Source organism: Neofelis nebulosa, chromosome 10 (genome assembly GCF_028018385.1).
Source record: "Neofelis nebulosa isolate mNeoNeb1 chromosome 10, mNeoNeb1.pri, whole genome shotgun sequence".
Lineage (NCBI taxonomy): Eukaryota > Metazoa > Chordata > Mammalia > Carnivora > Felidae > Neofelis > Neofelis nebulosa.
The window spans coordinates 76,615,038-76,642,465 of record NC_080791.1 but is presented as its reverse complement, the minus strand read 5'-3'; the positions used below and the strand labels follow the sequence as shown (position 1 = coordinate 76,642,465).

Below are 27,428 nucleotides of genomic sequence, written 5' to 3'. Positions count from 1 at the left end.
CTGTGTGCTACAAACTCCCTTGAAGGACATTTTTCAACTGCCAAAGTCCCCATCCTGGGTTCCAATGTACACCAAGCTTCTGACCATCCATGCTCCTCCTGAAAGCAATGTGTCCTATGGCCACCCCAAAGGAGTAACTAGATGCCAGCCATCTGGTCTGATAAATGCCAATGGCATTCACAGTTTACGGGGCTTCCCTTTTCAGGAAACAAACTTAACTTTTTAAAGATAATTTACAGAACATATTCCAGAGCTCTGGCCTACATCAACTTACAACTAATAACTCCAGAAGGCAATTATTTTCCTTGAAATAAAAGAATTTATTCCTTGCTCATTATAAGCCACTGGAAAATCTACTTCTCAATAGTCTCCTTAACCCATCAGCATGAAGCATCTGACAACAAGTCTGTACATCCAGAGAATCTGGACACTGTCTATAGAGATTGAGTTTCTCAGGACAAGCAGCTTTCCAAATGTATTCCAAGGTACCATGGTGTCCTCTGAAGTGCTTCACGAGCCATTTGATGAGAAGAGGGAGGATAAGGAAATTCCGCAAACAGGTTTTAGGGCTTCAATATTAAGCACCATATAAAGTCAGTCATTGGGTTAGGCTCTTCCATATGTTGCAACCTTAAACACAACCCTCTCTCTTGGTGTTATAAACTGAGACATGGAACACTGAAAGGATCTCCCCAAGATCCCCAAAACTTGTAAATGGCAGACTTGAGAATAAAATAGGATTCTCTTGGCCCCAAACCTCAGGCTCCTTCTTTCTAATAAGTGGGTGATAGGCATTGAGGAGGGCACTTGTTGAGATGAGCAGTGGGTGTTGTATGTAAGCCAATTTGACAATAAATTATATTTTAAAATGAAAATTTTTACAAAGTTAAAAAATATATAAAAAATAACAATGGTCATTTGTTACCAAGCAGCTGCAGACCATATTGCATTACCATTTTGAAGGCATCTTCAAAAGAGCTCTGAATAGAGGCTGCATTTGAATCTCTGGAATTAGAACTCCTGCATTTCTATCTCTGCTCTGCTACTCTCTAGCCCGTGATTATGGGTAATTCCTTAACCTCCCTACATTCTCAAGTCAAATTCCTCACCTGTAAATAGACACAGTAATGGCTACCATTTATTGAACATTTGCTTTGTGCAGAGCCCTCTTCTAAGCACTTTATAAATATTACTGCATTTGCTCCTTGCAATTCTGGGAGAAAGATGTGTCAGAAGTTGATTCAAGATGATACTGCTAACAAATGCCTGGACTTAAGGCAGCAAGCCAAGCCTGTCTGACTCAGAGCCTTCTTCCTTTCCACTTCTACACAGGCAAGTACTAGGTCATTTTGTAGATCAACAAACACAGAGATGGATCTATTTCTAAAGCACTAGGTATCCTATTACTTCTCAATTCTTCTTTTGGAATTTCCCACCCAACATGAAAGTCAAACGCCTTCAAACACCTTCCTATGGAAAACACATCTGTCCACCACGTAGTAATTAATACCTTTATTCTGGCACCAAGGCTCTTCCCCACGTTTATTGCCCATACCTCACAATTTAACATTTAGTTATATGCCCTATAAAATTATTCTCCTTAAATGTAAATTTTATGTCCCCCAAAGAGACCATAACCTCCTCGAGGTCAGGAACCATATCTTACATAATTAAGGAATTAGAATAGTAGTTTGCAAGGTTGTTATTAAACTCTTTTCAAAAGAAAACTTATTTGGAATCCCAGCTTCTCTGACTAAAACCTATTGAGCTAGTTAACCTTGATTTTTTTAAGGTCCAAAGAAAACTGATGAGTTGGTGATATTCATTCAGTGAGCTGGTAGCAGGATCAGGACTAGAATCTATGTTGCTGGATTCTCATCCAGTGGTTGCTTTGCCGTGGAAAATCCCAGGCCTGTTCCATCTCCCCTCTGCATCTCTGTCTTGGTCACAGTGCAGAAAAGAACTGGACCACACCTGAACCTAGAAGTCCTTCTGGGCAGGTGGAACTTACCCATCAGGTCACCTTCCAGGATCCAGCATCAGAATTCCAAGAGTCCTTTAACTGTCATGCTGGCCAAATTCTCCAGAAATATGCTGAAGCAAAGCCACTGCTTTACGTCTCTTTACTTCAGACCCATCATCTATGTCACTAAGGACAAAAGGCATTAGCACTACCAAGTCATAAACATTTTTAAAAATTTAACTTAGTAGGATGAGAGAGGATTTGGACAAAATCAACTTATGTTACCTTTGTCTAGCATTTTCTGTTATTGTGATTAACATTGTTCTGATATTAAAGCACAGTGCAGATTCAGAGCATCATATTCTATTCCATAGAAAATCTGGACAATAAAAAGTATAAAGAAAAGATATCATATATACCCATCCACTCAGGTACTCTGTTACCTATTTCTTTGGGAGCTATTCCTTGCCTGAGTTTCTGTGTGTCTGTGTATGTGTGTGTGGGATTATATGTGTGTTCATACATAATTTTTATTTACTATTTTAATTGGAAAGCAGTATACATGCTGCTTTGAATTTCATAATACACAGTGAAAATTTTCCACTGACACAGAATATTCTTCTAAAATTATTTTAATATTCATTGTATTTCCATATATGGCAATCTTGTCATTTATTTAATCAAACTTCCATTAGTTTATATTTAGGCTGCTTTCAGTTTCTTTTCTTATAAATAAATGGAATACATGGCTTTAATAAAAATCTTCTCAGGTAATTGTGACTGATTGTTTCCTTAGAATAAGTCGCTATAAATATTTCTAGGCCTTTTGATAAACGGCCAAATTGCTTTCAAGAAAGTTTCTATCAATTAACATTCCTGTCAGCAATGTATGAAGGTGCCTATTTGTTGAACCATCTCCAGAAATGGGTGATTAAAATATATGTAAATATATGGTGTATATATATATAGAGAGAGAGATAGATAGATACACACACACAGAATCACATACCTAATTACATCTCTTTTAGTCACTCCTAAGCTTGCAAGTGTTTTCAAGACTCTGACTATTCTCTTAATAGATGCTGCCAGTTGCCTACACAATTGTAGATCCATATAAACACACATGTGTGCACAAAAACACACACCCCCTTCCCCTTTGTTGACAATGGAACACAAATTCATTTAGATATCAGTTAGCTAAGTACTAAAAAGGAAGCTGAGATCTACCCCAAACTTAGGGATAAATCTTGATTCAAGCTATTTCTTTTTTTCCATGTTTTATTAGTAGGTATATTAAATAGTTTTGACCAATGAAACATGAAAACAAATCTGCTGGGGACAGCCTTCTGATAAAGTTCTCTTTGATATTAAAAAAAAAGTATTCTAAAAAGGGAATCCTCTTTCCCTTCTGACTTTGGGACACAATTATGTCAAAATGTGATGCTTGGAGTTACTTAGCCCTTTTGAGACCTTGAAGGGAGCTATATCAAGTTTCAAACTACCATGCTGAAAATAAAAACTCAAAAAAAAATCTGTGTTGCTGATGATGTTATGGAGCAGCTGAATTAACTAACTCTGGAAACACTGTCCCTCTAGACTTTGTTATGAGAGAATATATTTATCATTTAAGCCAGTGGAGTCTATTTTTTTTTTCATTCTTTCAGCTACAATTATCTGAACTGATATGCCTACACTGTCCTACTTTATCCTTCACAACTCTGTGAGGATGTATAGAGGATACTGAAGAAGCAGCAGAGAACTCAAGTGGTTTTCCAATTCATAAAGCAAGTAAGTGGCAGAGCCAAAGCTTTCAGCCTGTAAAATTTATACACTAATTTATACACTAGATTTTTAACCATGAAAATTTAGAGCTTTCACTCCGGCCCAAGAATAAGTAATATATTCTCAATTACCCTGAAAAAAATCCTAAAATGCCTCACTATACCTTTAAAAAGTATAGAAATACCTATGCATATGCATTAATCAAAATCTTTGAGATGGAAACAAAGAATATAAGATAGCTTATTAGGTTATTAAAGAGAAATGTCTATGCATTGTGTCCACTCAAATGTGGACACAGCAGGGTTACAAGACCAGCCTCAATAATGTCATAAGTGCTAACGCATCCTTAATCAAACTCCCTTTATGTGAAAGCTTAATTGCGATTCTGCATGCACAATTCCAACAATAGAGTGTACAGAAATAGTAACAAGGCTTCCTGATGAACTTGGATCAAGGGCAACACAGTACTTAATAGGTTTGTGCACAAACACCCTGGGGGCAAGCCCCATCATTCATCCTAGCTGCTCTTCAGCAGTCAATGGTCCTAGATACTTTACAATAGTGCTGGTATAAGAACTCCCTCCCATTTAAACCTCGCAAAGAAGCCAAACACTGCACACATCTTTCAGATTTATTTTCACCCTGAAACCTCAAGGGAAATGCCTTTCGGGATCCGAAGATATATTTGCTAATTAAAAAAAAAAAACACTTTAGCATTATTTTAACACTACTATTACTAAATGCAATAAATATTTGGCCTTTGACTTTTCCAGGATTACATATGGAAAACTGAAGTTGCCCTCGAACACCAAAAGTTCCATGAATTTTTACCCTACACAATCCCTGTTTAGAGGAGCCTCTTCATTTTTTCCCTTTTTTCTCCTTTTGTTGACTTTGTTTCTTTCACATGCCATGGCAGGGAAGGAAGCCTAGTCACAAACATATGTGCAAGTAATGTAGGTTTCTATAATTTCCTCAACTTAATCAATTTTTCTCATATTCTTCTGGACAAATAGGGTCGTATAAATGCTGTCTCGGTCATTTTGAGAATTCTCTTCTTCCATCAGGTTGTGTCATGACTCTAGGGGACTCCAAATGAGCAAGACACTGGCAGAGAAGAAGTCTACTTCTTTACCCAGAGAACACAGGTCGCCCCAGAGAGGTCATCTATCTTTCGAGCTCTTTGAAGCATTACAACAATCATGTCACAGAAGATTCAGAATCTCCTCAAAAGGCCCACCAACAGAGGCATCCCATAGCCTCTCTCTCTCTCTCTTCAGTCCTATTTTTTATCTGTAACTCCAGTATAGTTAACATACAGTGTTATATTAGTTTCAGGTGTACAATATAGTGACTGAACAATTCCATACATCAGCCAGTACTCATCACAACAAGTGCACTCCTTAATCCCCATCACCTATTTTACCCATCCCCCCACCTACCTCACCTCTGGTTCTCTGTATTGGTTCTCTGTAGTTAAAAGTCTGTATCTTGCTTTGTCTCTCTTTTCCTCTTTTGCTCATTTGTTTCTTAAATTCCACATGAGTGAAATCGTACAGTATTTGTCTTTCTCTGACTGTCCTAGGACTTCACTGAGCATTTTATGCTGTAGCTCCATTCATGTTGTTGCAAATGGCAAGATTTCAGTCTTATTTGTGGCTTACTTATGGCACACATACACCACCTTTTTATCCATTCATCTATCAATGGACTCTTGGGCTGTTTCCATAATATGACTATTGTAAACAAGGCTACAATAAATAGAGGGGTGCAAATTAGTGTTTTTGTATTTTGGGGGTAAATATCCAGTAATGTGATTTGAAGAAGTTCTTTACTGTTTTCCACAGTCATTGCACTAGTCTGCATTCCCACCAAAAGTGCAAGTGGGTTCCTTTTTCTCTATGTCTTCGTTAATACTTGCGTTCTTTTTTTTTTTTTATTAGTAGCCATTCTGACAGGTGTGAGGTGGTATCTCATTGTGGTTTTGATCTGCATTTCCCTGATGATGAGTGATGTTGAGCATCTTTTCATATATCTGTTTGCCAGATGGATGTCTTCTTTGGAGAAATGTCTATTCATGACTTCTTCCCATTTTTTAATTGAATTATTTGCTTTTTAGGGGTTGAACTGTATCATTTATTTATATATTTTGTATAATGATCCTTTAACAGGTCATTTGCAAATATCTTCCCCCATTCTGCAGGTTGCCTTTTAGTTTTGCTGATTGTTTCCTTTGCTGTGCAGAAGCTTTTTATTTTGATGTAGTCCCAAAAGTTTACTTTTGCTTTTGTTTCCCTGGCCTCAAGAGATATACCTAGAAAACACTGCTATGGCCAATGTCACAGAGACTACTGCCTGTGTTTTCTTCAAGGATTTTTATGGTTTCGGGTCTCACATTTAGGTATTTAATCCAATTTGAATTTGAAAGTGGTTCAGTTTCATTCTTTTCATGTTGCTGTCCATTCTTCCCAACAACATTTGTTGATGAGACTGTCTTTTCCCTTTGCATATTCTTTCCTGCTTTGTTAAAGATTTATTGACCATATAGTTGTGAGTTTATTTCTGGGTTTTCTGTTCTGTCCCACTGATCTATGTATCTTTTTGTGTGTGTGTATGCCACCACCATGCTGTTTTGATTACTACAGCTTTGTAATATAACCTGAAGTCTGCAAAAAGTCCAGCTTTGCTTTTCTGTTTCAAAATTCCTTTGGCAATTCAGGTTCTATATACATTTTAATACTTTTTTGTTCTAGTTCTGTGAAAAATGCTGGTGGCATTTTGACAGGGATTGCATTCAATGTGTAGACTGCTTTCGGTAGTATAGACATTTTAACAATATTTCTTCTAATCCATGAGCATGGAAAGTCGTTTCACTTCCTTGCATTGTCTTCAATTTCTTTCATCAATGTTTTATAGTTTTCAGAGTATAGTTTCACCTCTTGGTTAGGTTTATTCCTAGGTATCTTATTACTTTTGGTGCAGTTGTAAATGGGATTGTTGTCTTAATTTCTCTTTCTACTTCATTATTATTGTATAGAAATGCAACAAATTTCTACATATTTTGTATCCTGCAACTTTACTGAATTCATTTATCAGTTCTAGCAGTTTTTTGGCAGTCTTTCATGGTTTTGTGTGTGTGTGTGTGTGTGTGTGTGTGTGTGTGTTTGCAGAGAGAGAGTGCAAGGGAGAGGCAGAGAGAGAGGGAGAGAGAGAGAATTCCAAGCAGGCTCTATGTTGTTAGTGAGCCTGACGTGGGGCTTAATCCCAAGAACCGTGAGATCATGACCTGAGCCAAAATCCATAGTCGGACACTTAACCGACTGAGCTACCCAGGTGCCGCTCGTGGGTTTTTGTTTTTTTTTTTTCCTATATAATATCATGTCATCTGCAAATAGAGAAACTTTTACTTCTTCCTTCCTGATCTGGATGCCTTTTATTTCTTTTTGTTGTCTGGTTGCCATGCGTTGGACTTCCAGTACTATGTTGAGTAAAAGTGGTGAGAGTGGACATCCTTTTTTTGCTGCTCACCTCAAGGGGAACACTCAGTTTATCCCCACTGAATATGAAATTTGCTATGGGTTTTTCATACATGACCTTTATTATATTGAGGTATGTTTCCTCTAAACCTACTTTGTTGAGGGTTTTCATCACGAATGGATGTTGTAATTTGTCAAATGCTTTTTCTGCATCTGTTGAAACGATCATATGCTTTTCATTCTTTCTCTTCTTGACGTGATATATCACATTGATTTGTGAATATTGAACTCCCCTTGCATCCCAGGAATAAATCCCACTGGATCATGGTGAATGATTTTTTTTTAATGTACTGTTGGATTCTGTTTGCTAAGATGTTGTCTTACATATCCCAGAATGCAGCCCTGGAGGCAGGGCCCTTCCTCCAGAAACTGTCCAAGTCTCTTCCTTCATTACCTCCTGACCCTATACTACCCACTCTGGTTTTTCCAGTCTATAGTAGAAAGGACAATTCTCCTCCCTTTGGATTCTTCTCTGACATTCTCTGATTTACAAAAAGCAGACTGCATAACAGAATTACCTGGACCTTTAAACAAACTGAAGCCAGGTCTCAATCCTACACCAAATGAAAATCCAAAGTTCTAGGACTAGATCCCAATACTGACTTTTTCCTCCATGTATGTATGTATGTATGTATGTGTATATATATATGTGTATATATATATATATACACACACATATATACGTATGTATATGTATATATATGTATATATGCTGAGAACCTCAGCACTAAAACATTAGGATTTTGGAATCCTGCTTTTGTACTGTCACATCGCTCCTCTAGATGGGGAGGTAGGTAACACCGTCAACCACTTATTTAAAGTAAGGGAAGAACAAAAGGACATACTGGCCAAACAAATCAAAACAAAGGGAAAATGTCTCATATTGATTATCAGAGCTTTTGGCTGGGTTATGGAATATCCAAAAGTACAGGTCTTATTTTGACTCTCCTTATTCAATATATCAATAAATGTTCTTGGTCATCTTTAATAAAAAGTAGATTTGCATCCTAAAGCATCTGATACAGCATTTTCCACTAAAGTGAAGGCAGTCTACAGATCCATAGCTGGAATGTCATTCTTAAACCTGGATCACCTCTTCTGAGACTGAGAACCAAGCAATTAGTAATCTGTCCCTTTAATGCTGCCAAATAGTCAAAAGTCATTAAGAACAAGCATGTCCAAAACAAGCACATGCTGTGTGTTTTATAGGTAAGGATAATCAGTATGAAATTTACTACCATGCTCTTTCAAGTTGCAGAATGTTGTGTTTTGGCCCTATTTCATCTGGCTCTGCTCAATAAATAAAAAATCAGGTACCTCATAGTTAAAGTGTTCTGTGTATCATCGTTAGGAAAAAAGCATTTTCCAGAAAACGTTTAAAATTTCTAACAGTTAATTTTTTCTCCTAAGTGTTTTAAACTGTTGCCTCACCTCTGTTCATTACAAGGTACTTAACTTAAACCATTAAGTTAATAGACTATTATTTATCTCTAACTTCAACTAAGCTTACTTGAAGTATTTCAAACATACACTTCCTTGCCAATATCAAGAAAATAAAAATCCTTTTAGTGAGGTAATAGAAATCACATGGGATATATGTTATCTCACTTGTTCCCTTTATTTCTTACCTTCATGGGAAGTTTTTGGCATAAAAATGAATGCTTCCCCATTACTGTCAAGTACCTGTCTTATTGCTGCGGCTTTTGTCATAAATCACAAGTATCCTCCTTTAAAGCTGCCTGAGTATCCAATGATAATGTCTTATCAAACAACCTCAACATAGGGAGTTTAACTGGGGATAAATGAAGGTCAGAGACCAATAAATCAAGCAGGCTGACCACTCCAAAAATCAAAAGGTACAGAGAAGATAAAAAGCACCCCACCAAGTCAATTTCAGGGAATCCTCCCATTTCAAAATTCACAAAAGAGCAAGGGCAACTCGGGGTTCCCTTACAGGAGAGAAAGTGATTTAGACTCACACAGATTCTAAGGCAAAAAACTAGTCCAGTGTCAAGAGTCCAATGCTTCAGACTTCACCCTTTCAAAGGGCAATGGAAACTTTCCTAGAAAAAAGTACAGAGCCTCATCTATAATATATGGTCATGTCAGGGAATCCCCAGCCTCTAAGGGTAAAAATGAAATTACAGTACATTTTAAGTTACAGGCAAGCATTCTCAGTGTTGAACCCTCCTAACTTTATTATCCCATGACATAGAATTTCTTTTTCAATTTTAACAAGATAAAGAAGGACGAAAGAGTTAAAGCTTCTTTTCTGTTTGACATACTGTCTTTCCCCTCCGGCATCAGGTTTGGCATCTATTTATTGTCTCAGGTGCAACCTTTCTGAAAGGGCTGTGGTTATCGGCATAAACCCTGGAACAGTTATTTCAGGATTTCTCCTTTGAAACTTGTAAGAGACAAACAGCTAACATGGGATTAAACACCCAATACTCAAGTAAATTCTACTAAAACTTTCGAGAGGGATTGATTTGGCAAACACTGGAATATTTTTGAGAGTGAATGTACATTTGAGTTTTTTCATGTGAAGATGTTGCCTCATTAACCATGAACTCTCTGGGCACAGAGGTCATTTATCACTATTCTCAACCACCACATTTCCTAACACTCATGACTGACACTAATTATGCATCAGATTCATGAATGGATGAAGCAATCAGTTATTGAATAATCAATCTATTACCAAAGTTACTAGATCATCTTTAACTCTAGGCTAATTTTTGGTTGAATACAACTTTTCAGTATTCCTACTGACTTCTAGGAAGCTAAATGGCATCCTAAAAGAAAGAAAAAAGTGACCTAGACATACTTAGAAGACCAACTCAACAGTGACAGAGAAACTGATCCAGGACAGAGTCTAGGATGATCTTTGGAATTCAGGAATGCCAATAATGAGAAACGCTCTATCAGGAACGTGGGGCAAACAAAGGATGTCTTCAGGCCTGTCAATTTCTCCCAGAAATTTATCTTTGGAAAATGAAACATCTGAAAAGACATCTTACAGTGGCCGATAGGTAGTACATACCTTACTTACTACCACATGCAAATGATCACTTAGAGGAAGAAGTCTTCTTTGCCAATAAAGAAATGAGAGAGATTGGCAGTGGGGACCTGATCTACCTTGGAGAGTGAAGAGCACCTTTGCCCTAACAGGCTCACTTTCAGGATGCCAAGGTAAACATCAGAGTTCCAGCTTAATATGAAAGCACCTAATGGAGGCCTTGGAATCTGGTCTAGAGGAGAAATGGCAGGGAGAATGCTTGTCTCTTAGCTCTCCTCACTAGATCCACATTCCACACTGTAAAATCCTAAGCTAATCCACTCAGTGCATGCTAACAAGCCCCAGGAAACTCCAATAGCTCCTCTTGGTTTGCAAAAAATATTCCAGACACTCTGTTCTAGAAATCAAGTACCTTTTCCTTATTGCATTTTGCTTGTCCTTCCATCAGAGCACTTAGTACAGAAGTGCTTAATATCTTTATCCTTTTGAGACTACTTTCCCCAACACATTGTGAACTGCTGTTGAAAAAAAAAAAAAAGGTTATTTTAATGAACAGCTTCTCGTGTCAAAGGAAACAAAGTTTGTTGAGAATCTATTCAGTGTAAGTCACTATGGTATTCATTAGCACTGTTCACCAAATATTTTTGTTTTCTAACCCTTCCAAGCACAAAGTAGGAATTGTATTTCCTCATCTCCTTGTAGTTAGTTAGGTACTGGTGATTAGTTCTAGTCAACTAGCAGAGGATAGAAAGGGTATGTTGTTACTCCCTGACAAGAACATATAACAACTGTTACAAGACCCTCCAGGCTCTCTTTTCCCCATCTTGGCAATATTCCCAATACTGACTATTCCATCAGTCAGTATTATGATTACTACAATCAGTAGTAATTATGATGAGCAGAGCACGCTGTTGACCAGTGAAAAGCAAACAAAACGTTGTTATTTTAAATCAGTAATATTTGGGGTTTTCACAGCGAGCAGAGCACGCTGTTGACCAGTGAAAAGCAAACAAAACGTTGTTATTTTAAATCAGTAATATTTGGGGTTTTCACTGCAGAACATCCTATCCTGATGGCACTTATGACAGTGCCACGATAAATGTTTTCACATATAAAATTTGGTGTCCTCAATAATCTAACAGTTAACGATACAGCAGATACGAGCCATTTTTATATAAATGAAATTTAGAGAGGTACATAGAGCAAGCCTAAGTAGTTTTGCACATTCCGTCATTCAATAAGCATTTGCTGAGCACTGCTCTCTGCCCAGTTATGTTCTCTACCTCACCCCACAGCCCCCACCCCTCCTGCCCCCCGCCCTTGGCTGTTTTAAATAGCCAAGATAGGTAGTGAGCAAACGGGAAAAGATTGCGGCTCCCGGATGTTACGTTCTAATAAGAGACAATTTTTGAAAATCACATATAAAAAATGAAAATTCTACATGGTGATAAGTGATAAAGAATTACAACCAGGAGATAGGATAATGGGTGGCTAATTATACAAATCAGAGAAAGTCTCTCTGGGCCTATCATTTTTAGGTTGACACCTGCATGACAAAGGAAGAGCCAGTTATGGGGATATCAAGAGGAAAAAACTTCTGAGACAGAGCTCACGCAAAGGTCCTATGGGAAAACAAGCATGTTGAGTGGGGGAAAAAAAATTAAAAACTTCCAAAAGTCAGTGTGGCCACCACATAATGGACAAGGATGGAATTGGTACAAGACAAAGTAATAGGGACAGGAAGGAGAATAACCACATAGGGTTTCATATAAAAGTAAGTATGGATTTGATTTTCTGTGTAATAGGACACTACATGAGAAGTTTAAGCATATTTGAAAATTCTTATTTTTAAAACTTTGCTCTGGCTACTGAATGAAGAGTGAGTTATAGTGGAGCAAGAATGGAACACAAAGTCCAGTGTGGTGTCAGGGGTCTAGTAGTTTGGTAATAAAGCATATGGGCACAAGTGCACACATTTAGGACAGGAAGTAGAGGGTAGAGTAAGACTGGTGTTTGGACTGAAGGTGGAGGGGCAAGAGAAGGAAAGGAGTCCAGTATAACTCCTAGCTGTCTGGCTTGAAAAACTGGGTAGATGAGGCTTTCATTTGCTGAGATGGGGAAAATTGAAAGGGGCAGTTTACCAACATGGAAAGAAAGCCAGGGGTCATTTTTAAACACGTTAATATGAAATACCTCTTAAACATCTACATGTGGGTGTCAGTTTGATAGGATTCAGAAGCTCAGAAAAAAATACTGTACTCGATAGAAACTGATATGAAGGCATCTAAAAAGTCTATGTAGGTGAACAAAGAAACAGGATCCAGGGCAGAGCTCTGCAGCACTCTAACCTTTAAAAATGTGAAAAGAGAAAGAAAAACAGCTAGGGAGCCTGGGCAGGACCGGCAGTGACGAAGAAAGACAATCAGGAAATAGGGAAAGGCAAGAAAATAATGTGTTTAAAAGAGAAAGGTGTGGTCAACGCTCAATGCTGTTGAGAGGTCCCAGAAGATAAGAACACTGGACTTAACAAAATGGAGTTCAAGGCTGACCTTGATAAACACAACCTCTGTGGAATAGTGAGCATGAAAGCCTTCTGTGGAGGAGGTTAAGGAAGGTATGCCAGGTGAGCAAATGTAAACGAGGACAGTAATCACAATGAAGAAGTTTTGCCATGAATAAAAGCAAAGAGATGGGGCAGCAGGCAGGATGGAAACTGGGATCAAAGAAAGTTTCTTAAAGAAAAAGACCTTCCTCCCAATTCCAACCTATGGAAATTCCAAATCCCTCGTCAAGACTTCAGAAACTCCTAGAAGGAAACTGTTGTGACAGCGATGTAGAAGTTTACGTTGGGCGCGTGGATAAGGGACAGGAGTAATTACTTCAGAGTGAGTACCTCTGTCTCTGAGGTCTCAACATCCTATACACACATTTCTGCTGTGTATACCATGTTAACTTTCAGTGCACCAGGGTAGAAGGGGAAGGGCTCATCCAGCATGCAGGATAGGTACACTTTGCTGAAGATTTGAAAGGCATAAGGAAAACTTGCATTGCCTACTGAATAGCAAAACAATGAAAAAACCTCACATTATATATTCCCACCCTTAAAAGTCCTTTCAGTTCTCCTTCCACAGGGAGGTTTTGAACGGTCCTCTGTCCTTCACAGCACCTGGTCTTCTGTTCTCCGACTAGTGACTGTTCTCTGACTCCCTCTTGTTTTTCTTTCTTTCGCTCTAACTTACCCATTCCCTCTGATACAAAACATACACACACAAAACAAAAACTTCGTGCGTGTATGATGTGTGTTTGTACAGGTTTTTTTTCTGCAGAGCTACACAGTATCTTGTTTTGTTTTGTAGGGGGGATGCTTGGGTACCCACTGATACCCACATCCTTATCTTTTGCTTTGTAAAAGCAGTTGTGGAACCAGTTCTATAAACAATACATTTTCCATCTCGTTCCATATATAAACCACCAGGCAGGGCACCTATCCCTAAGAGGCTTTCAAGAACCACCAAGCTCTGGTCTTCCTCCCTTAATGAAAAAGTAAAAACAGGCAATATTCTGATACAATTTCAACAAGCTCTTTCTATACAGAAGGACCTTCATCAAGGTTTATCAAGTTGCATGATATGTGATGCTGTGTTGGGAGAATACTCACTGGTTCCTTCTAACCATAGGGTTACGGTAAATCAGGATGACCTGGATTTACTAAGAACAGAGAAACCATCATAGAGAACATCAGATTTTCATATTGTGTTGGTTTACAGGTCGCAAAGAGTTTTGTGCCCCTGTTAAAATGTTTAGATCTCAGCATGCTATGTTTACACAATCTCTTTTTTCTCCAGGAACTTTAGTTATACTACATAAAAGATAGATAAATGAGACTGGCCACCTGTGGCCATCAGAAACCTGCATCAATCTGGAATCACCAGCTCCTTAGCCAAAAAATAGTAACCTATACATATACAGAAATAAATGGAAAAGGTTGCATGGACATATAAACATGCTTCCCTAACTTTTGCAACTTTCTGCACTTCTGAAAAGGTCACTTGCAATAAAATACACTGACGTGGCTGTCCATTCTGAGTGAAAAATTCAGTGTAAAAAAATTTTTTTAAGTTTATTTATTGTTGGGGTACCTGGGTGGCTCAGTCGGTTAAGCGTCCGACTTCAGCTCGGGTCATGATCTCACAGTCCATGAGTTCGAGCCTCATGTCGGATTCTGTACTGACAGCTCAGACCCTGGAGCCTGCTTCAGATTCTGTGTCTCCCTCTCTTTCTGCCCCTCCCCTGCTCATGCTCTCTGTCTCAAAAATAAATCAAAACATTAAAAAAATTAAAAAGCTTATTTATTTTTGACAGAGAGAGAGAGCACAATGGGGGGAGGGACAGAGAGGCAGAGGGGATAGAATCTCAAGCAGGCTCCGGGCTCTGGGCTGTCAGCACAGAGCCCGACGCAGGGCTTGAACTCACAGACTGCGAGATCATGACCTGAATCGGAAGATGGAAGCTTAACCGACTGAGCCACCCAGGCGCCCCGTGAGTGAAAAATTCAGTCTATATGCAAACGTTATTGGGACAAATGAAGATGCAGGAGTCAAGGAAAGGTACAAAATGACTGACATTTTATGTTTAAGGGGCAGTTTTCTTACAGGTTACAAGCTGGTTAAAGATATTTGACCAAAAGAAGCACTTTCTACAATCCCTAACCAATTTACAGTTCATATCTCAATATACATATCTGGAAGTATATTGGACCCCCCCCTCCCCCCGCCACCAAATGCCTCACAAAGCCAGCATTACTCAATGAAGGCAATGACCACACAACCCTGCAGTTCCAGTTTAGTGCTGACAGCCCCGCCGTATAGGGGAGACACCATCGGTATTTGTCAATCAAGAGTCTTGAGCAGCTCCCCTGTTTGTCCAATCTCTGCTCACCAGATACTCCTTCTCCCCCTCTAAATCGAATCTTTGTCTTTTCCAGTGGGAACAAAGTACATTTTCTTATATACGAAAACATTTCATCATGATGGAAGGAAAATAGATTGATACTTTTCTATTCTTTTTTTTTTTTTTTTTTTTTTTTTTTATATTTGGGACAGAGAGAGACAGAGCATGAACGGGGGAGGGGCAGAGAGAGAGGGAGACACAGAATCGGAAGCAGGCTCCAGGCTCCGAGCCATCAGCCCAGAGCCCGACGCGGGGCTCGAACTCACGGACCGTGAGATCGTGACCTGAGCTGAAGTCGGACGCTTAACCGACTGCGCCACCCAGGCGCCCCGATACTTTCCTATTCTTAAAACTGATGTCTCTACGTCCCTCAACGTTACTATAGGCAACGGGGGACTTCAAATTCAAATCAAAGACCCGAGCGCGCGCGCACACACACACACACACACACACACTAGGAGTAGAAATAAATTGCACAGATAAAATTTCTTTTATCACTTTTTTCTCTAAAGGTAAGGGTAAAATAATGCAAGAGAAAAACCAATTAGGTGACAACACTTAGATCTAAATTTAACAAAACACAGATGGGGCAGAGAAGGGCTGAATCAGAAAAACAGTGTTGGTTCTTCAGTCTCACCTGTACAGGAGAAGTCATCCACGCGAATGTATCCCGGGACACAGTCACAGCGATATAACCCAGGCAAGTTGACACACACAGTATTGGCATGACAGTAATGCATCTTAGCTGCACACTCATCAATATCTGAAGGAGGAAAAAGAAAAAAAGAAGCAATATCACAGTGAGGTGAATGACGGAACTATCATGTAACCATGTTGCAATGAAATTTAAAAAGGCAAATGCCCAACAAAGCTAAGAGAAAATGCAAGATGCATTAAACACAAAATCTTAAATGCAAATTCAGCTGCATTCAAGTGTATCAGATCCCATCTTGAGCTGAAAGTATTTCCAGAAAGATGCACAGTGAGACGCAACAGCTAAGAAACCTAGAGGTATGAAGACTGAATCTACTATTACTAATCCCTCACCACGGAGGATGCTGGATTTAAACATCCAAAATCAAGGAGTTCTATGTTCAATGAGTTGATACCAATTAATATTTATTAGATGTCCACTGTACATGGTGTAGCTTTTATCAGGGAGATCAAGGGAATCCAGGCTTCTCTGCTCATGTGTCTTACTAAGACATGCTTTAATCCATCTGTTAAAAAATGATGGTGCAGCCAGTTTCTCCCATGGTGTATTTTGAATACAGACAGCAGCTGTGGTCTAATGCAAACTGATGCCTTTCATCCCTTGACCTGGAGATTCATCCCATGAGACAGAATAATGGGCTGATTCAGCAAAAACATCTTTTTCTTTCTGGAACAGAGGTCAGAGCATCCCCTACTTTCTCATAAGCATTCATGGGAAGAATCAGAATCACCTACAACCTTAGTACAGAGTTTAATTGAGTCTTTTCTGGAAGTTGTTTTCAGAAATGGCTTTACATTCATTTTACTCAGACTGCTTATGTGTGAAGGAGAGGAAGGGGGAGCAGCACAGTGTAAGAACCTAAGACAGACAATGTGAGTTCTGGTTCTGGTTCTTCCACTGACTAGCCTGTGACTTCCATTTAACCAGTATGAGTTCCAGAATTCTCGTGAATTGGTCATGCAGGCCAGTTCTGAACCTACATTTTTAAACTCCTTATCTAATTTAATCCACAAACAATTCCACTATCACAGTACAGCACTACCCACAATTTGCAGTGTAGATAACTGAGGCTTAGAGAGGTTAAATATGTGGCAAAAATATATACCATCCTGTTAGAACATGCTACACCCAGGAGTGGAACTCAGAAGTCAATCTTTTATGATGATTTACTTAATGAAAGCACCTTGAAGATGACAGTCAACCACATTGTTACTATTAAGGTAATCACTGAAGTCCTAATATGCTTCATGTGTAGAAACAAGACAAAAACACCTATAATCTCACTTACCTATATTAAAAGTAAAAGTAGATTGACTTACTTCCTGATAAAACACACTGAAGTAACACCAGATTCTTTTAAGCACTAAACATCTCTCAGCCTATAAACAAAAGTTATTGTGCAGTAATCGAGGTCCTAGAAGGACACTTGCAGTTAGCAAGACTTCCATAACTATAAAGAACAAAACACCAGAAATTAGAGAAATGATTCAGGCAATAAACCAAGTGTTATACTTGCACAAGATCATGTGCTTTCAAAGGTGATCCAAGACAATGCACAATTGAAATAAATGGACAAAAGGAATATTAAAACTATATAATAAGATTACATCAAGCTAAGGTGTGGAGGGAACTCTCCCACAAACTTAAGACAGAATAGTAGCTGCACATGAGCATGAGATATGGTTTGGATCTCTCTGGCACCCAGGACATTAGAATTCTTTTAACAAGTCGGCTCCTGGCATCATTTAAGCATTTTTGCTTCACACACCGGCGGATACCATAAAAGTCAAGAGGAGTATTTCAGGAAAGGACTAACGATTATTTTTGTCACCTGCTGAATAAGATAAAGACATAACTAACCACTGGATTTGGCAAGAAGTAGTTCACTGCTGACCTTGACCTAATAAGAGTAGATTTGGGAAAGTGGTAGAGAAAAGCCTGACTGGAGTCCATTAAAGAGAGAATGGAAGATGAGGGAAGAGAGAAAAACAAGGCAAACTTTTTGAGATTTTTTTTTCCCATAAGGAAAAATGGAGGAGCAGCTCTGGGGAGACTTGGTGTAGAGAGAGTCTTATTTACAGATGGAAGAGATCACAGCACATTTGCAGGCTGTTGGGAAGGATTCAATACAAGTGAAGCAAACTGATGATGTTGAAGACAGAGATCACTGTAGGAGCAAAGTCCTGGGGAAGAAGGCAAGAGGGACTGTGCTCCAGCATGCAGATGGAACACATCACCTTCAAAACAAGAATGAAGCTGAGAGAAGCAAAGAGGTGGAGATGGCTGGCTTATTTGGTGGCTGGGAGACAAAGTAGTTCTCCCTCACTTATTTTTATTTTCTCAGTGAAATGCAAAAAGAGGGTAACATTTGAGAATCAAGAAAGGGAGGGCATATCGGATATTTAAGGAGAGAGGAAATGGTATTAAAAAACAGTCATTTTGGAAAAAAGGAACAAAAATTTACTAGAGCATGTGGGAAGGTGGCTGAAGAGTTACTGTGATTTGCAGTCAAAAGTGCATTAAGTGACAGCAGTCAGCATGGCCATGTGTTTTCTCCAGTCTCATTCAGATATTTTGGGGCAATAGCACGGTAGGTGGAAAGTTAAAGGAGTTTTTATGCAAATATAATGGGTAAAGACAGATACGAGGGAATTGAGGGTATTAAGAAAGAGGTGATGATAATGAAGTAGGAAGGAATCTCGGCTATTGAGGAGAGATGTGAGGACATGAAGAAGGAGGTAGACAGCTGTAAATGCATTAAAATTAGGGGTGGACACTGTGTTACACTCCTGAGATCTCACTTCAGAACTATAGAATTTAATCCCCCAGCTAAGGGGAGTACTGCCTGCTAACAATCTTCAGCTGTTATCCTTTTTAGGAAATTGTCCTTGGCCAATGAGAGATTATACAGTCACAGTCACACTTCCATCCTGGGAGCGACCTACAAAGACTAGTTCTCATTCATCCCGAACTCAAGAGAATTCTAAAGGACCATCCAGATTTCAGAGCACTCAGTGAGACTGAGCTAACTTTTCCCTCTGCCCAATCCTACATTCTTCCCTTCCCCAGAGGCATTCATCCCTACAGCACTCTCTAATAAACTTCCTGCACTCCAGTCTCCATTGCCAAGTTTGCTTCTGGGGGAACCCAAACTGCCGCAGCAATCCTAATGGAGGCAAGGTGTAGTTACAGTGAGGGTCTAGAACACATGAGCTAGAAAGCTAGAGGAGGGGTTACAAAGCAGTGTGCCTAACATTAATATTTTGAAAGTGATTCAGTTATTGATGATTACAAGGTCTTTCCCAGGACTATGGGGGAGTGGAAGAATAGATCATTGTAAGTGAGAGGCTGGGAACACCAAGAGAAGCCAGGCACTGGAGGAAGTTGGTTGGCATTAGTGCTGTTCATCGAACAGATATTAACAGTTTTCCTCCTCCTGAGCACATCACACAACTGTGCTTCCCCATCCTCTTGGAAGCTAAGCAGAGCTGTATGAGCGATCATGAAGTCTGAACAAAGCATAACACTTCCAGGTGGAAATATTAAGAGCCAGCACCTGACTTACCACATTTTCTTTTTTTTTTTTTTTTTTTTTTTAATTTTTTTTTTTCAACGTTTTTTATTTATTTTTGGGACAGAGAGAGACAGAGCATGAACGGGGGAGGGGCAGAGAGAGAGGGAGACACAGCATCGGAAACAGGCTCCAGGCTCCGAGCCATCAGCCCAGAGCCTGACGCGGGGCTCGAACTCACGGACTGCGAGATCGTGACCTGGCTGAAGTCGGACGCTTAACCGACTGCGCCATCCAGGCGCCCCCCACATTTTCTTATTCTGGCGTTGGAAATCATGGAAGCACAAAGATGGAGACTCTTTGAGCCTGGGTCCCTGAGTGAGGCATAGGTAACCAGACAAGCTTGGTGAACATGTTGCATGAACTAGAAATATGCTTTCACTGATTTAAGCCATCGAGCCCACCCTGGCTGGTATAGAGGGTGACTAAGAACAGCATCTCAAAAATGAGATCCTTAAGCTTGATCTTAAAAGATGCACAGAAATTCACCACATAGAGACTGGAGGCGGGGGAAAAGAAGGGAAACTACAGAGACTAAACTTTTTGTCTGTGCAGAGTCAGGAAGGGAGAGAATCACTGAGTTGTGAGCATTAATTAGCCCTCTGCTAAGCCCTGAAGCAGAGGATGAACAAAATGCCACCACAAACCTCACAGCCTGGCAAGACATTGAGCAAAACTTGTTAAGTCCTACCAAGAATGTGAGATCTTTTACCAGGGGGCTTTGATCCAGGCTGAGAGGGCCAGAGGAGCAGTCTCTGTGGAAATGAAGCTTCATCCAAGACCTAAAACACAAGTCCAACAGGTAAAGGGGAGAAGAATAACATACCAGACAGAGAAGAACGTTTGAGAAGCATTAGAGGAAGGAGCTTTGTCTGTTTAAAGTACAACTGGAAAGATAAGCTCAGGCCAGATCCTGCTGAGCTGTGTGGGCCATGGGAAGGAGTCTAGACTTTAATCAGGGTGGTGACATAAACCAATTTCTGTTTTTAAAATATCAGTCAGCTGTGCTGAAGAAAATGGATTGGAGCTGGGCAAGCTGAAGGCTAAACACGTTGGTATTTTACTCACAGAGAGATGGCCACACGGAACTCCATTTCATTCTGCCAGGGTGCCCAGGCATTCTTTAAGATGAGAAACTAGTCAGGACTTGCCTTAGAGGCAATTCAATCTTCAGCCCATGGGCCACAGCCACCAACCAGGCTGCTGACTGCAATGAGTGTTTCCCTGTCACGGACCCTTGTCAGCTCCACCCAGAGAGAAACTCCTGCTTCATTTCCCTGAGGCCTCTGGATAACTAATGAGAGGTATCTGCCTCATCTAGATTTGAAGGACTTACTTGGCTGCAACAAGCTTATTTTGATTCAAACAGCGGAACCATTGCTCTGTTTCATAGATTTCAAAGGCCCTAAATAAAACTATTTTCAAAAACAGAACAAGGGGATGGTGAGAAAACCCCAGTGAGAATTTCTCCCATAGACTTACCCAACCTTTACTCTCTACGTGCATGGGGTCTCACACAGGACCCCGGGTCATACATCCCTGCTGCTATGGTGAAGTGTCTCAGTTGGTTTCGTTTTCAATTCATATCACTGATAATCTCAGCTCTTGCATATGTCCTAATTTCCAGGTACCATTCCAGAAACAGCACCAAATAAAGCAGAAAGGTTGACGAATGTACCAGAAAATTCGACTGTTACAACCTTATCTTTGTTGTTTATCCCCCATCATGCAAACACCAAATATAAAAACCACCTCGTGGTATAACTAATGCAGAAGGGAGAAAAAAAAAACTGTAAAGTGTTTAGAATCAGCTAGCTGGTTCCCTTGGGACGAGGAGCTAAAAGCAAGGAAGGAATTGAGAACTTCCCTGGTTTTAGGATGGGGCTGGAGATAGAATGGCAACACATTTGCCAAAAGAAAAATTGCCTCTCTATCGTCAGGGAAAGGCACAACCCTGCAGACAGTTTCAGTAGGACTCAAGAGTGCTTCAAAAGCAAATCTGATTATAGAAAGAATCAAAACAGAATTAACAAACATCTTCAGAGAATTGAGATATCCTAAGAAAACAATCTTGAGAACTAGTGAGCTGAGATTTTTAAAATGAGCCTAAGATGAACGTTGGCTTATTGTTCACAAAGATTCTGAAAGGTAATGAATAATTACAAAAACAAGCACATGAACACACGAACACAACTCCCTAATGAAAGAATGAACTGAAACTCGGAGAAAGAAACTGCATACGGCCCAAAGCACCAAAGATTTTAACCTGAAAGCCATCCGACCTTTGTCCAGGTGGTGCTGATGCTCTGCCTGAAGCAGATTTCTTTCTCAAGCAATGGTCTTTCCAGGTGTGATATTCACCCAAAAACCAGAAGACAAGAAAAGGCTAAGCCTGAGGCTGAACCTCAAGGTGTGAGTTGGACACACTCCAGTTCAGGTTCAAGCTAATAAACGTCTCAATCCGTCTAGGAAGTTGTTATAAGAAGAACCACAGTTAACCTGACTATTGGAGGAATGAATGGACTAAAAACAAAAACAAAACAAAACAACAACAACAAAAAACCCCCACACCATTAGGCCCAGGGTAATACCAAAATGAGTAAGAGGTTCAATGTATATAACCTCATAGGATAAAATTAGGAACACCCCCCCGGCACCTGGCTAATCCTCAATAAATAGCTGTCATTTCTTTGTATCAGATACTATGCTAGGTATTTCACAGATAGCATCTCATCACTTCATGTATTCCTCTTGAATTAAGTAGGTAGCCCCACACCATGATGAGGGAACTGAGGCTCAGATTATTAGGTCACTTGCCCAAGGCACGAAGTCAGTAAGCATAAGAGCCTGGGCTTAAATCCACATAGTCTGACTTCAAAGTGGGCACTGTTCTCACGGTGCCAGTTCTAGCCCTCACTAACAATTCCATCCTAGGACTCTGTTACATACATCTGATGCTGCCAGGAAGCATATGTAAACAAGAAGATCTTCAAATTCTAGGTCTGCGTGCAATGCCGTTCATAACATTTGGTCTGGTGTTACACTCTGTTAAAATAGCAATGCTACATCATGCATCACTGCTTCTTTGGCTCTTTTAAAGAGATCTTAACACTTTCACTCTTAAGGCTCCAGTGACCCGGAGCCCCAAAACAGGTAGGCGACTTCTGCTCCCAGCTTTTTTAGCCCACACCTTGATACAGTCTTTATGCTGGTAGCTTAAGACTGATTGCCTCCTATAGAATTAGAAACTAGAGACAAAAGGCCTGGTTGTTTTCTTCTTTTTAATATTTTTAGAGAAACATCTATAAACCCGACTGCAGTATATATCAGCTCGAGTATAATGGGGCTCGAATTACGATTTATTCATATAGATTGCTTGTCACCTTTGAAATATTAAAGCTCATCTTCTGGTGGTCTTTTGAGGTAATAAAAATACATGATTTATGTCCCTCCCCAGGATGGTGAAGTAGTTTGTTTTCATTTTAAAAAGGTGTACTTATGGACTTTAAAACAAAACTTGATGTGGCGTAATGATTCTTCATACATCACCAGCCTCCATCTGCATAAGAGTTCAGAGCAAACACAGATCCAAATTTGGCATTATCATCATTAAATTAGAGTTCAGGGTCTGGGTAGCAAAGACAGAAGCAAATGTAAAGAATTCTTTTAATAAAAATGTGTGATCTACTCAGACTTGCTCCTAAGAATTTCCTAGAAAAAGGGAACGTCCGAAGGTTGGACTCAGGGGGTTGGTGGGAGGTGGTTATGCCTACTCTTCATGCACATTTAAAAAAAGAAACAGAAAGAGGAAAGAAAAGCAAGATTTACTGAAACTGTGCTCTGTATCAAGCACTGTGGAGATCCTATCTCATTATTCCCATCCCATGCACTAGCATCAACAACTACATATAGCGTACCTAGAATTTCAACTCAGATCTCGGTGACTCCAAGAAGCATACTTGTTCCACTCTGACTGCTGGACCAAGAGCCCTGGAATGACAGTCAAGAGTAAAGCTATCCTCCCGCTTTTTCTGTTAGCTAACTATAGCCCTGGCAGGTCACTTCTTCTTCTCTAGACCTTGGTTTTCCCATATATAAAATTAGGGACTTGGACCAGAGAGTATCTAAAGCCTACCAGTTCCCTGTTCTAAAGTTCTTGACATATTCAAGTTTTTCTGTCCACAGATCATAAAAGCCTGCTTCCGAAGCACTTTCTCTTGAGCTACCCATCTCCTGTTTTAAGAAGCTGACAGATGCTCCAGATGCCTTTCCCAAGATACAGGTCCTAGAAAATACTATTCAGATGACCTAAGTCTTCTCACTGTTCTTTCATTAACTGTACCAACTGAGTTGGCATCTCCCCTGCAAACCAAAAGCAGCCAGAACTAGCAAACGTATATTCACAAAAAGCATGGATCTGGGCAAATTCTCCATAGACAAGTAAGGTAACTTGGAGAGCAATTCTACCAGACTTTAATCTCCTGTCTTCGCAGACATCATGACTTATAAAAACACGGTGGCATTGGCCAGTCAGCTGTTATATTAGAATTGTGAATACTCTCCATCTGTGTCATACTGGATATTTTTTTAAAGTTGGGGCCTATTTTATCTCTGACTTACACTTATAAAAATCCAGTCAGGCAGAAAAAATAGGATTATGCCCTTTTTCAGATGAGGGAACAGAAGCCCAGAGAAGATAGAAACAGAGCCCCAAACATATACAGATAATCATTGAGCTGATAACAGAATCAAGGTCTTCTAGCTGTGAACTAGTGCTTTATCCAATGTTCCATGTTTCTCTATAATTACAGTTTTCTTCTGAAGCAAGGGGAGAAAAATAAAATGCCTATAGAATTTAGGAGTATAAACAAAATGCCTAACAGAAGCCAGGTAGCTGATATCTATGCAAAATATGCCCCTCCCAAAAAGAAATAAAGTCTCTCATTATTCATAAAACATACATCTATCTTATTTTCCTACTTCCAAGAACAAAGAAATGGCTCTCTTTTATAGGGAAAAAGCACAGTATGAGGCCAATAACACATAAAAAGGGACACTGAACCTCAGTGGTGGAAAGACGACAGCAAGAGTTTGGACTGTGGACAATCAGAGCTCCTTCTGGATAATGCCATGATGGAGTAATAAGGGACATCATTGCATAGCACTTATTATGTGCTAAGCACAGTTTAGAAATGTTTGGGGGGCGCCTGCGTGTCTCAGTCAGTTAAGTGTCCAACTTAGGCTCAGGTCATGATCTCACCATTCCTGAGTTCGAGCCCCGCGTCGGGCTCTGTGCTAACAGCTCAGGGCCTGGAGCCTGCTTCAGATTCTGTGTCTCCCTCTCTCTCTGCCCCTCCCCTGCTCATGCTCTGTCGCTCTCTGTCTCAAAGTTAGATAGATAGATAGATAGATAGATAGATAGATAGAAAGAAAGAAAGAAAGAAAGAAAGAAAGAAAGAAAGAAAGAAAGTAAGTAAGTAAGTAAGTAAGTAAGTGAATGTTTGGTAAGTTGTCTCAAGTCACATAGCTAAGAGATACTCCTGAACTGCCAGCAGAGCAGGTAGGATGGGTCCAGAGTTTATACTCTTCACTCTAGAGTACTACCTCTCAGAGATTGTGGGCTAGATCTATGATCCTTCTAGAGAAGTTGCATATCCAAGCATTAATTTTTTTAGAAGTTTTGCTCCAGTTTTTCCCCAAATACTTCAAATGAGGCAAAATGTATCTATCAGCTTCAATCCACGAATGCCTATTCCTTAAAGCATGTTATCACAAGGAGCTTTAGTGGCAGAAAGAAAAAAGGTACAGAAGGGAGAAAGGAAAAAAGGAAGAAAAGGAGGAAAAGGAAGAAAAGGAGGAAGGAAGACAAGAAGAAGGGAGGAGAAGGACAAGGAAGAAAGAAGGAAAAGAAGGAGAGAGAAGGGGGGAAATGACAAGACAACCCAAGGAGGTGTCTAGATAATTTCTATGGACTGAACTGTGTCCCCCCAAATAGGTTGAAGCCCTAACCTTCAATACAATGGTATTTGGAGACGGGGCCTCTGGGGGGTAATTATGTTTCGATAACATCATGAGAGTGGTGCCTCAAGATGAGATTTGTGCTCTTAGAAGAAGAGATTCTAAGACAGATACTATATGTTTTCACTCTTATGTGGATCCTGAGAAACTTAAGAGAAACCCATGGGGGAGGGGAAGGAAAAAAACAAAAAAAAAAAGGTTAGAGTGGGAGAGAGCCAAAGCATAAGAGACTTAAAAACTGAGAACAAACTGAGGGTTGATGGGGGGTGGGAGGAAGGGGAGAGTGGGTGATGGGTATTGAGGAGGGCACCTTTTGGGATGAGCACTGGGTGTTGTATGAAACCAATTTGACAATAAATTTCATATATTGAAAAAAAAAAAAAAAGAAGAGATTCTAGATAGCTTACACCCTTGCTTTCTTCCATGTGAGGACACAAGGAGAAGACAATAAGCTGCTGGCCAGGAGAGCCTTCGCAAGACACCCAACCATGGTGGCACCCTAATCTCAGACTTCTAGCCACCAGGAGAGCGAGTCAATTCATTTCTGTTATTTAAGCCATCCAATCTGTACCATTTTGTTATGGCAGCTCCAAAGCTAATGAAATTACTTGTTAAATTTCTCTGTTACCTGGTGAAATGGATTTTTACATCATCTTCTAAGGTATGTGTCAAACAAATAGCTCACCTGCCAAGTCAAATATTTGCAGATTAAAAATTCAAGTAACCTTTTGGTCATCAATGCATAGTAAAGGAGTGTTTTTATAGTTAAATACACCATAATGCAGAAATTATATTGTTGGATTTTCTGACATTTAAATGTATTTTCCAAACATAGCTATGTCAGATATTTGAAAAAATCATGCTAATATGTTTATTTTCCCTACTGTGCTCAATTTCAGAATCAAATTTTGTCACAAAACAACATATCTCTTTGTGCCTTTGGAAATCAAAGCGTACCAATTTCTAGCTGACAGCGCGAAAGTATTATAAGACAGCACCCTCAGATTTTTTTCCCAGCCTGACATTCTGACTTTTGAGAGTGTCCATAACCTTATTCGGAGTGTCTGCAAGGAAAGCAGCACAGTGAGTGAAAGTTAATCTACTTTTGGCCTCAGGCTGTGCCCAGCCTATCTGAATCCATCAGTATCTGAATTCTACTTCAGCCAATGGTACCAACAAAATCAGTGAGTTCTTCTAAAGAGGTCCAGGGTTTTCTCATGAGTTATCAGTTGGATTAACCAAATAAAACACTGGAAATGTAGAAGCTACAATGGTCTCTTATCTTCCCTACATTTGGGGAAGGAAATTCAAGAGGTATTAAGAGACTGCTGGATTCCATAGGCAGTAGATCCAAAGGTCAGCGGGATGTGGTCCCTGTCTTCTGGCTTTCATGCTAAGTAAAAAAGCCAGCCCCAAAAGAATCAAATCTAGCAGAGAGACAGTCACATGAACATGAAGTTTGTTAGTGCAACCTAAGTTCTACTACAGAAAGAAGTGGCTAATTCCAACAAGGGGAAAAATTCACCCACAAGGTATTTGAGTCTTGAGAAGGCAACAGAATGTCTTCATAAAATGCTGATCACCTTCCCTTATCACTGATTGAATTAGGCAGCAAATCTTTGTTTCCCCCACAGCTTTATTGAGATATAATTGACATATAACATTGTGTAACTTTAAGATGTAAAACATATAAGTAGGATACACTTTAAATATTGCAAAATGATTACCACCATAGCCTTAGCTAATGCTTCCATCACATTACATAACTACCATTTGTGTGTGTGTGGTGATAAGATTTAACATCTACTCTTTTAGTAACTTTCAAATATATGAAATTATTAACTAGAATCAGCATGCTGTATATTAGATACCAG

The 27,428-nt window shown here is 39.7% G+C and overlaps 1 protein-coding gene across 2 annotated transcripts in view; it reads right to left on the bottom strand.

The window, feature by feature from the left end:
• Positions 1–27,428, bottom strand: part of NELL1 (neural EGFL like 1) — an 891,388-nt gene that overhangs the window by 465,559 nt on the left and 398,401 nt on the right. For both annotated transcript variants that reach the window (XM_058688463.1, XM_058688464.1), the window contains exon 13: positions 15,888–16,013. In XM_058688463.1, coding sequence (XP_058544446.1) covers positions 15,888–16,013 — 126 coding nt within the window. The remainder of the gene's footprint in view (positions 1–15,887; positions 16,014–27,428) is intronic.